Source organism: Sinocyclocheilus grahami, unplaced genomic scaffold (assembly GCF_001515645.1).
Source record: "Sinocyclocheilus grahami isolate Dianchi unplaced genomic scaffold, SAMN03320097.WGS_v1.1 scaffold918.1, whole genome shotgun sequence".
NCBI classification, from domain to species: Eukaryota; Metazoa; Chordata; class Actinopteri; order Cypriniformes; family Cyprinidae; genus Sinocyclocheilus; species Sinocyclocheilus grahami.
Window position 1 is genome coordinate 186,798 of NW_015506097.1, and position 12,427 is coordinate 199,224.

At 33.3% G+C, this 12,427-nt stretch overlaps 1 protein-coding gene across 1 annotated transcript in view; it reads right to left on the minus strand.

Moving 5' to 3' along the window:
* Position 1: 1 nt before the first annotated feature.
* Positions 2-12,427, minus strand: part of LOC107564242 (translin-associated protein X-like) — a 14,632-nt gene continuing 2,206 nt past the window's right edge. Inside the window, exons 3-6 of the mRNA XM_016249255.1 lie at positions 12,400-12,427; positions 10,849-10,979; positions 2,933-3,042; positions 2-739 (exon numbers count right to left, since the gene is read on the minus strand). The exon at positions 12,400-12,427 is cut by the window's right edge and continues 87 nt beyond it. Of these exons, the coding sequence (XP_016104741.1) occupies positions 359-739; positions 2,933-3,042; positions 10,849-10,979; positions 12,400-12,427 (650 nt within the window). The 3' untranslated portion in view covers positions 2-358. The remainder of the gene's footprint in view (positions 740-2,932; positions 3,043-10,848; positions 10,980-12,399) is intronic.

The following is a 12,427-nucleotide window of genomic DNA, read 5'->3' on the forward strand; positions in this document are numbered from 1 at the left end:
GGTTTTTGAGAAATAAATAACTAACCACTTACTAAATAGTCACCCTAATGTGATCTGTTGAGATGTATCCAGGGAGCCAAGTTTGTACCAAAAAAAAACAGTTTTATTGTCAGTTCTGACGCTGTTTGATTTTTAAAATAACGGTAAACATGGTTATAACTTTCAGGCAGATTAGAAGGAAGGAACAAGATACAACTGCTGAAAACTGAAGAACTAGACGTGTTAACAACATGCAACCACTGAAACAAATACAGAGAGAAATGGGTCCTTAAACTAAAAATACTCTCACAATAATATGCCCGGTCTATTCGCAAAGTCCAACATGCACATGAAAGGACACACGTCGCATCTCGGTATCTCACACCATCGGGTCATCCCGTTCCAAATGTGTCGCCGCCCTGCTGGAGAACACGTCGGCTAGCATGTGTTTGGGAATCTCGGATCCGCGCACGCGTAGGGTGTAACAGGCGTCCTCCACCTTCCCCAGGCTCTGCCGCAGCGTGTGCAGTTTCTTAGACACCTCGTAGGGTCCCGTGTTGCCGATGTAGGAGAAGCCGTCGTGGATTTCCCGCAGGAAGCCGCTGAGCTGGAAGGGGGTGTCTATGTCGCCGTTGCCCACGCTGCTTATGCACATGCGCATCAACTCGCCCGTCAGGTCCGCTACACCCAGCAGGTAGTCGATCGGCGTTATCTGGAAGGTCAATACGCTCGGGCCGGCCCACACGACCTCACCTTCACCCTTCAGAGAAAGAGACGAGCAAACAATGAGTTTCTGCCAAAAATGGCTTTTGGATCACCAGTTTATAGTCTAGCTAATGAACGAACGGCTGATCGATCTAGCAGTGACCCTAGTTTTCAGTATGATCAATGGAGAGCTGCAGTGATGATGTATTTTTGTAGTTTTGGTGTGTTGAAGTCATGTTGGGAAATATCACATTTACGAGTTGAACGCACATGAACATCACCACAAGCTTGTAATTATGAATGGGAAACTCTGAACGTTCTGCAGGTTTTATGAAGGTAAATTTAGGCCTTTTTATGACCTTTCTAAGACCAAATAACAATACATTTAAAGGGATAGTATACCCAAAAATGAAAATGTTGTCACCGTTATGCTGTTCCAAACCTGTATGATTTTCTTTCTTCTGTTAAACACATAAGAAGATATTTTAAAGAACAACCAAACAGTTGAATCACATAGTCGTCGTCGTCCCCCCCCCTATACTATGGAAGTCAATGGCTACCACCAACTGTTTGGTTACCAACGTAAATATTTTCTTTTGTCTTCAGCAGAATAAGGAAACTCATTCAGGTTTAGAAAAACTTGAGTAAATGATGACAGAATTTTCATTTTTGGGTGAACTATCCCTACATCATACGTCAATATGGTCTCTTAATGTGAATGTCTTGAATTAGCAACACTTCACAGTTTGAGAATACAACTTCCAACATATCTCCATTACTTATTTTTTTTTTACTAATACACAGAAATAATTTTTACTGTACCTTCTGATCACACTGCAAAAAAGTGATGCTCTTCCTCTGTATTTTTGTCTCGTTTTCCAGTGCAAACGTCCAAAGATTTAAAATCAAGATGCATTTACTTGAGAAGAAAAACATGACATGAGATAATAAGTCTTGTTTTATGAGAACCTGATCAAAATGGGAGTTTATGGGTTAAATACAAACTTAATTCAAAGAGAAAACAAGTTAATGCAGTCAATGGCCCACTGACAGACATTTGTCCTTGTTTTAAACAAACTCATTCCATTTCTCAGAAAACAAGACTTCATATGTTCAAGTCAATGTAACTTGATTTAAGGATGTTTAGATAATTGTATTGGAAAACAAAACAAAAAAATAAATTTTTTCAGTGCATGGAATGCCATGACTTTATCAATTTAAAACTTTTCGCTCCTATTTAAGACCTTTTAAGGTCTGCAGAAACCCTGAGAAAGAAAACATGTTGAATGCAATGTCTATACTGACGATGAATTTGTTGAAATTAATGAATTTTTTCCTCCAACCAGATTGACTTTTAACCATAATATCCATTACACACACATTTTAACCATAATGTCAATTACAACTTCCCAACTCGTAAATACGAACTTCCCAGGAGGCCTTCAACGCACCATTAGCATCACTCTGATTCCCTCATCACAAAAATGTTCACAAATTAAATCAACTTTTATGGATTTTTGAGCTTAAATACCATCGTCAGAAATGAAAAGCATAGACTATAAATGAACTACACCAGAATCACATGACTTCATCACCACCATTAAGCTTCAATAACTCTTTAATAATAATAACTCCAATTGAAAGTTTGAGTTAGAATAGTATGCAAAAGCCTGATTATAAAGACTAGTAGAGTTTACCTGTTCGCTGTGATGAGGTTTAATGTCCCCAATAAACTCTGTTGTCCCATTTAGACACTTGTAAAAGCTTTAAAAGTCACGAGTGGGGAATTACTGATGTATTTTATGTCATAGAATATCTATGTGAAATATACGTGAAAATATTTTGAGCTTGTGTTCACCACAGACCTTACTTCAGGCATTTAACCAAAAACCCATTGACTTTGGGGCAAAGGAACCAAAAATGTGAACTTGCTTTTAGCCTACAAAAATACATCAACCCTACTGTATTCAAGAGTTTATTCACAAATAAAACACCTAGAAAACGGAGAATTCAAACTAGACCAATGCGTCTAAAAATATCTCAATTACAGAGATACGTGCAAAGCAGGCGGCCCTCACTGCTTTCTAAAAATTGCAGCAAAAGATGGGAGTGATTGCCAGCAATCTGATAAACCTGGTGAAACTGCTCTGGAGAACGTAGCCTGTCTGTTTTGGCAAGACAACATCAAGGAGGCCGTGGTTATATGCAGATGGATGCCTAATGTTGATTTTAGGACACAGTGGCATACCTTATTTTCTCTCATGAAGACCAGACGAGCGTTGATTTCCTCCAGGCTGATGAGCGTGCGATGTCTGATGAAGTGATGGAAGGACACGGCCTCAACATACTCCTGAATGCCTGAAAATAAAACAAGGACACTCTCTACATCATCAGGCTTCAGTCATGTGATGGTTCTCAAAGCCTTCATTTGATTATTTTAAAACACTTATTTCGTTTCAAGTACTTCAAAAAGCCCACGCTCATTTTATACCTCACAAGAGTGATCAATATGGCTAGTAAATCTCTGCGTATCTGCTAAATTTCATTTCGTAGTCTTAAACACTAAGTACAGAGCTTGTATACACTACTGTTTAAAATTTTGGGGTCAGATGATTTTTTTAGAGTCTCTTTTGTTAACCAAGGCTGCATTTATTTTATCAACAAAAACCGAAATATAGTGAAATATTATTCTAATTTAAAGTAACTGTTCTTCTATGTGAATATATTGTAAATGTAATTTATTCCTGTGATCAAAGCTTCATTACGGCAGTCTTCAGTGTCACGTGATCTTCAGAAATCGTTCTAATATGCTGATTTTGCTGCTCAAGAGACATTTCTGATTATTAGCAATCTTGAAAACAGTTGTGCTGCTTCATAATTTTATGGAAACTAGTTTATTTTTCAGGATGCTTTTAATGAATAGAAAGTTCAAAAGAACAACATTTAATTGAAATAGAAATCTTTTGTAACATTATAAATGTCTTTACTGTCACTTTTGAGTGCATCCTTGCTGAATAAAAGTATTTTTATGTGAATTTGTGCTGTCCCTTTAATTATTTATTGTCGTAACAACCTAGTTGTTCAGAATTTTGCTTGGTGAGCTTATCAAAACATGGTTACTGCACTTTTACAATAGTAAAACCACAGTTAATTTTCTTAAGCAATTTGTATTTGTGTACACTTTTTCTTTGTTTTGTTTTTATAACTGTACTGCCTTAATGGTTTGATGTTTTGTACTGTTTAATATAAATAATAAAAAAAAGAAATCAAAGCTTTCTTGTGTATTTTCTTCAACTTCTCAGGTAATATCAGTGCTATGACCTATTTCAGATGCGGCCGAAATTACAACAGTGGTTACACAAACATATATTTAATTGTTTGATAAAAATTATTGCTAGGGACAATTTAGTAGTGGCTGAATATTGGTAGGGACATGTCATAGCGTCTCTACTAAATTCTACACCTATGGCCAATATTAATATTTTTTTCCTCGCGCTCCAAAAAATATGCTTTTATAAGAAGCATCAAATGCATTTATATAGTAAGTTTCAAAGTGTCTCAACTGACCTCTGTATTTGTGTCCAGCTCTTGTATAAACATCAGGCCAATAATGACAGGACGGAAGACTTTGTGATTAAGCTTTACTGTTGGAGTGGCAATTAACATCAAAGACCTTCTTATCTGTCGCTCCCCGCTCACACTCCTACATGCAGAGTGACGGGGTTCAAAAATAAAAATGAAAACTAAATCGCAGCGGCTCTTTATGACGCCGCGCATGTGAAAGAGAGCAGGGCGTCGCGGTTCCCACAAACACTCAACATACAGGAAGTTTTGTTGTCTTCTCTCAGGCTCAGCAGGAAGTGAGATAATGTTATCAAGCATGAGATTGACTCCCTCCGCAAGACATTTCTTTGGAGGTTAATTTGACAGAACAGTCACTTTACTGGATGTAAACACACTGAGGCTACTAGTCAACATCACTAACTCCTGCTAAACGTACAACTGCAACACCTGTCGGTCTGTTAGAATCGCTGACTCTTTTTCTTTAATTATTCTGAAAAAACTCAATTAATGATCAAATTAAATTTTTTAATTTAAAATCTATTATAATATTTATATACACATTTATACAATTAATATATTACTATATTATAAACCAGGGATATTATAGTTAACTTAAAGTTAAACCATAAAAAATATATATATAATAATAATTTTTGGTACCTGAAATAAAATAAATTTTAAGTGAAATAAGATCAAATAAATTACAAACTTATTTTCTTTCAGTTATTTGCCAAGGCAACATTTCTCATTTTCATTTAGTTTAACTTGATGTACTAAAAGAACTAATAACTAAACTAAAAAAATATCATCATAAAAAAAGCTATATCGACATATAAAAAAAAAGATGAATAAAACCAAAAATAAATAAATAAATCACAATAAAACTACTAAAACTTTAACTAAACTTAAAAATGCCAAATATTAATAAAAACTATAATAATATCTCAATAAAACTAAAATATTGTTATAAGTAACTGTGCTTGTATACACTAACATTCTAAAGTTTTGAATAAACTATGATTTTGAAAGATAAATGCATTTTTCACTTAATTTAGAAAGTTATACAAACTAGCAGTTTTATATATATATATATATATATATATATATATATATATATATATATATATATGCTAAAGCTGACATACTGTAATAACTACAGCATTTAATGTAGCCCAAACAAAGGCAGAGGTACTAAACTACACAGATGAGTCCAGCCTGCAGTTTTTAATCTCTTCATCTCTGATGGTGAAGAATTAAACGCTCAATGTCTGTTGGAACAATAACAGAGCTACATTATGCATGGCCCATCTCTGTATCCGGATCAGACACTGCTGAACTGTGCCAGTGTGAAAGAGCACTCGGAGCCAAAAGGAAACAGATTCTTGGGCTCTCAGTGAGCCAAACGCTGAAAACACACAGCGTGTTTATGTGAATGACAGTCGAAAGGCTGTGCAATACAGAAGTTTGGTGCCAGGCATGAAAGAAAAGCGGCATTTCTAATACGGGTACAGCATTATCTTCATTTCTATCAGGAACAGCGTGTAGAAATCACTCCTCATGGTCACTGCACAGCAATGCCACTACGGGATAAACAAACTGTGTTTCTCTGAGATCAACCAGGAAAACTCTTCATGCAAACATGCTGTCGTCACCTTTTGTTGCTTAAATACAAACATAAACATTTTCTATTGTAGAAAATATAAGAGAACGATTTAATGTGGTTTCCTGTGATGCTACTGATTTAGTCCAAAGTCATAATTATGAATCATATGAAGTGCATTTAATTATTTTGCCTGAAATAAAACAGATGCATTTTGACACAACCCAATTCATATAATATATAACCATTCAAACGTTTGGGATTGGTAAGATTTTTTATGTTTTTTAAAGAAGTCTTTTATGCTCATTAAGGCTGCATTTACTTGATCAGAAATACAGAAAAAAACAGTAATATTAGTAATTTTAGGTTTTAATATACTTTAAAATATAAATTTATTTCTGAGATCAAAGCTGTATTTTCAGCATCATTCCTCCAGTCTTCAGTGTCACATGATCTTCAGAAATCAGTATAATATGCTGATCTGCTGCTCGAGAAACATTTCTGATTATCATCATATTTTTATAATCTTTGATTAATAAAAAGTTTAAAAGAACAGCATTTATTTAAAACAGAAATCTTTTGTAACAGTATATACTACTGATCAAAAGTTCTGGGTCAGTAATTTGTTTTATTTCTTTTTATTTTTTTGAAAAAATGTAATACTTTTATTCAGAAAGGATGCGTTAAATTGATTTTAAAAAAGTGATGATAAAGACTTATATTGTTAGAAAAGATTTCTCTTTTGAATAAATTATGTTCTTTTAAAACTTTTTATTAAGAATCCAAAGAATGTAAAAAAAAATTAAAACACAATTAATTAAAAATAATAATAATTGGCAAAAATTAAATAATAATAATAATAGGCAAAAAACTGCAAAAAAAGAAAGAAATAACATGCATGAACAAAAGAAAAAAATGTGAATAGCTGTGAATAGAAAAAAGTAATAAAAATAATATTTCTCAGTTTCCATGTTGTTTAATGCTACTACAATAAAAATGAAAAGCAAATGTGCATTAGGTGCATAATTGATGCTTTATCTTTGGGAAATGGAAAATGCTAAACGCTAAACTATACAATCAACATTCAAGTAAATTGTACAGTTGTACATTCAAGTAAATCACTGGTGATCACGACATTGATTGCAGTGTTTAAGTGCACTCATCTCATAAATAAGATCATTCTGACAACTTGAAAAAAAGCTTAAATTAAGCAACTATTCAGTTAATAAACCCTTCTGATTAAGGACACCTTATTAACATATTACCTGTTTAATGCCAGTTGCGTTAAAATCCAGCATTAACCTGATGTTAATCAGACCACCGTATCAGCGGCAATTAGTGTTAAATTCAGCCCTGAGCACCTTTAATGACTTCTGCACGAACACAAGCTCATGAGACACTTTATCAACACTTGAGCCCGAGGGTCACAGCCCAATAAAGCTCTTCAAATACAAAGAAAAATAGAAAGCTAATTGGCAGGATCTGACCTCGGTCATGTCGCAAGACAGACCCCGATGATTTCTCTGCGAGCATAATCTAAAAATGACTTCCCCTCACCGCCAGATAACCGCAGAATTTAGTAGGTCCCCTCCCTGCCTTATCCACGCTTTCCTCAGAAGCTTGCAGACATCGCGTCTGCCCTCTCTCCCCTTATGAAAGACAAAAATAATAATGGTTGCAAACGCACAGTGACCTTTCTTGGACTTGAGATATGATTTAGTGGAGACCAACAGCACAAGCTTGTGCACAGTGGGCCAAAAAACCACTGTGCATACAACATTAAGATTACGAGATTGTAGTCATGATATTTTAAGAATAAAGTCAATTATAAGAACACAGTCGCAGCAATACGAGATTGAAGTCGTAATAATTTGAAAATACAGTCAAAATTACAAGAACAAAGTCAAAGCATCATGAGATTAAAGTCACGAGTTCGTATTTTGAGAATAAAGCTGTAGCAACACAAGGTTAAAGTTGTAATATTTTGAGAATAAAGTCATAGCAATATGAGATTAAAGTCCTAATATTATAAAGTCAAAATTATGAGAATAAAATTGTGGCTTTATGAGATTAAAGACATAATATTTTGAAAAATAAGGAGAATAAAGCCGTAATATTTTTAGAAGAAAGTCAACATTTTGAGAATAAAGTTGTAGCATCTTGAAATTAAAGTCATAGTATTTTGAGAATAAAGTCATAGCAATATGAGATTAAAGTCCTAATATTATAAAGTCAAAATTACGAGAATAAAATCATAGCAATATGATATTAAAGAGTAATATATTGAAAATTAAGTAAAAATTAGGAGAATAAAGTCGGAATATTTTTATAATAAAGTCAACATTTTGAGAATAAAGTCATAGCAATATGAGATTAAAGTCGTAATATTTTGAGAACACGGTCAAAATTACGAGAATACAAATTTTGCATTATGAGATTAAAGTCCCATTATGAGAATAAAGTCAAAATAATGAGAATAAAATAGTAGCATTATGAGATTAAAGTTGCAAAAACATGGAAATACATGATTATAGTCATATTATTTTGCGAATAGTCAATTTTAAGCATAAATTTATGAGAATATATCACAATGTCAAACATCGCAAGTCGTCACTCCTGAAACTTTGCAGTGTGTACTTAGCATGAAAAATTTAATTTTATTCCAATTATGAATGGGTTATATGCAGAAAGTGAGCAACGACGCTCCCTTATAATGAATGAAGCAGCACAAGCTCGCCGACTGATCACATAATCTGTCTATACTGCACAACGAAGCTCTTATTTACATCGTGTTTATACTTTGTTGGTTACAGCGAAACTCTTGGCGATTCTGACTTGCACGCCTCTGATTGGCCACTGTGTTCACACGCTGAACAAACATATCTGTGAATGAACGCATTGTAAATTGAAACCTTTGGCGCTCTTCACAGACACGCGCACAAATATGGGAACTCGGTACTACCAGTACTGTGGAAAGGCTGTATCGCTACGTTTTTAAATAAGTATATACTGTATATAAGTAATAACTTTCTAAAGGTTGAAGTAGACTGATATTATAAATATTGATTATAAATAACTTCAATCTCGTAATTGCTACGAATTTACGCTCGTAATTTTGACTTTATTCTCAAACCATTTTGACTTTAATCGCATAATGCTACGACTAAGCTAGAAAACTGTAAGCATCATAACTGTACAGTTTAGGTGTAACTTTGCAGTTGTTCAGCTGGAGACCTTTACAGGTCTGTTTACTCAAGATGCACTTAACGATTAAGATGCTCTTAATGACTGTTTTAGAGCGATCGCAGATCTGTGACGGTTTTCAAGAGCTTATTAAGTTGCAATCCTTTTGACTTGATAGAATTTGACTGACTGTATGCAATAAAAGGTTGCATTTTACTGTAAACATACAAATGATCACGTCACAGGCAGTGAATTATTATGAAAGCAATGCAATTACAATTTCAAGCACTATATCCAAAATCCGAGCACTTTTTAAACCTTGAAAATAATACATTGAAATTCAAGAATTTCCAGAACCTGTTCGAACCCTGTATTCAAGATTTTATAAGAATACGGTATAATGTACATATATCTACTTATGTTTACAAAACTGCCATATAAATATTATTTAGTCATATCTTCTGTTCATTGTAAGTGTTTGTGGACAGGCCCGTAACCTGAGGCCACCGAGGTCCGGACCTCGGTAAATTTTTCATGCTCAAAAATAAAATTTGTTCTTTGAATGACTAATTTGCTGTTAAACTCCTCGTATGAATGCGTGCATGACATGTATAATTCAGTTTAGACAGTTTGCAAGAACGTTTAGCGTCCCTGGTATGAAAATGACCTCTGCGAGACGCTAACGGAGTGAACGAGGCTTAAGAGAGTTGTGCCAGATCCAGCTATTATAAGCGTTTTGGGACTTGTCTTTTCCACTTAATTTAATACTTTAGAAAGTTAATAAAGTAGGAAGTTGCCGTTTAGAGTCAGCGATATCTTTATCTTTATAAGAATACGGTATAATGTACATATATCTACTTATGTTTACAAAACTGCCATATAAATATTATTTAGTCATATCTTCTGTTCATTGTAAGTGTTTGTGGACAGGCCCGTAACCTGAGGCCACCGAGGTCCGGACCTCGGTAAATTTTTCATGCTCAAAAATAAAATTTGTTCTTTGAATGACTAATTTGCTGTTAAACTCCTCATATGAATGCGTGCATGACATGTATAATTCAGTTTAGACAGTTTGCAAGAACGTTTAGCGTCCCTGGTATGAAAATGACCTCTGCGAGACGCTAACGGAGTGAACGAGGCTTAAGAGAGTTGTGCCAGATCCAGCTATTATAAGCGTTTTGGGACTTGTCTTTTCCACTTAATTTAATACTTTAGAAAGTTAATAAAGTAGGAAGTTGCCGTTTAGAGTCAGCGATATCTTTATCTTATCTTATTTGCAAAAGATTGGAAATAATTTCGGTTTATTTTTAGTTTTTTGTTTGTTTTAGTATCAATATCTGGCAACACTGCATCGTCGACACTTAAACTGAAAGCAATCAAAAAAGGTTTTTGATGACAGGATACGACATTCGGTAAGAGAAGCGCATAAACGATATCAACGCTGTCAAAAACAGTTTTTAACACTAGAACACAAACACAAACAAGTAGGTTACAGAATGAAATGACATACTAGCCATGAAGAAGTCTATTCCATGTCATTCAGTATAGTTACATTTTCACAAATCACGCTATAAACCTTCATAAGAGCAAAGTTATTGTAGTTATGTATTGTTGCAATAAACAACTGATAAAATTATCCACCCTTAAATATAGTAAACTATTAACAAATTTTGATTTGACTTAAAAATAATCATCCCTCCAAAACAGAGAAAACATCTTTCACAAACATCTACATGTCCGTCTCCTTTAAAAAGTGTTTGTAGTGTATATAATGAGTTGTATTTGTAGGGGTTATACAGTCATGTTTGTGGCCATACCTGGTGTAAACGCTCGGTGAAACTGGTGTAAATCTTCTCCTTTCAGTTCTTCTGCTATCTGTCCGATCTTCTGCCTCACACCATCCAGTTTCACATCTGCCTCGTTCAGGATCTCCTCAACATCTGGAACACTGAAAAAACACTAATGCTCATTTATATGCATTTAGCAAATGCTCTAATCCTTAAAAAAACACATACAATGACATATCAAATCTAAAAGTTACATTGTGCTATATTATATGTATAATATAGCAGGAACAACTCTATCTATCTATCTATCTTGCATTTGGGAAAAAATTTTATTTAATATTTCTTACCTTCTCTTTTACACTGTAAATTTAACAAATAATTACTAAGAAATGGCAAAGAAACACACTGAATTAAATGTGAAATTTTGAAGTAGAAAAGCAGAAATAGTATTTATAGTACAGTAAGTGTACTCCAGTAATCTTTGTTTTTAAAAAAATGTTAAAAATCCTTTTATTTACATTGTAAATCCTAAATTTAGACACATCTTCTCACTTTATTTTACTATATATATATATATATATAAAAACATAAAATGATTTTTAAATTATTTTAGAGCAAAATATTTTTCGTACTCATCCAAATACTTATAAATGTCAAAAATAATAAATAATATAAAATAATCATATTTAGATATTATATAAAATAAAAATATATTTTTAATAATTTAAATGTCATGAAACGTATTAATCTTAAAATTTAATTTATGAATCTTTTTAAATTTAACTTCTAAAGTATTTATACCTACCTATATTTGTACTGGCTTGAATTTATTGAATTAAAAAATATATATATTGTATAACTGTGTGTGTGTGTTATTTTAGGGCAAAACGTTTTTTTTTCGTATTTACTTAATTAAAAACTAAAATTAAATTTATGGAATTAATGGAAATATATGTCTTATTAAGTCTCTGTTAGCCTAACGCAGTACACGTAGCAAGGCTTTTTGATCAATAAAAATAAAAACAAGAAGATAGAACAGAAAAAGTATAGAGAATGCTAGTGTCAGAGGCTCTATTTTTTTTAAGAAGGCAAGTAGTAACAATAGAAGTAGAATAGAGAGTGCAAGTGTTAGAGGGTCAAGTATTTTTTCTTTCTTAGAATTAGAATAGAGAGTGCTAGAGTTAGAGGGTCATTTTTATAATAAATAAACAAAAACAAGAAGAAAACAAGAAGACAGAATAGAAAAATAATAGAGAATGCTAGTGTCAGAGGCTATCTCTATTTTAAAAAAAAGAAAAAGACGACAATAGAATAAAGAGAATAGAGAGTGCAAGTGTTAGAGTGTCTTTGTTAAATAAAAATAAAACAAGTCAAAAGAATAGAAAAAAACAGAGAATGTTAGTGTCAGAGGCTACTAGCAAGTAAGACAACTAGCAAGAATAGAATTAGAATAGAGAGTGCTAGAGTTAGAGCGTCAAATGAAGATGGAAGAGATGTGTTTTAGCCGTTTCTTCAATTCAGGGCAAAATGCTTTTTTCTTATTCTCCTAAATAATTTTTTTTTTTAAATCATGAATCTCACCTGGTGACTCTGTGCAGGAGGAATATGG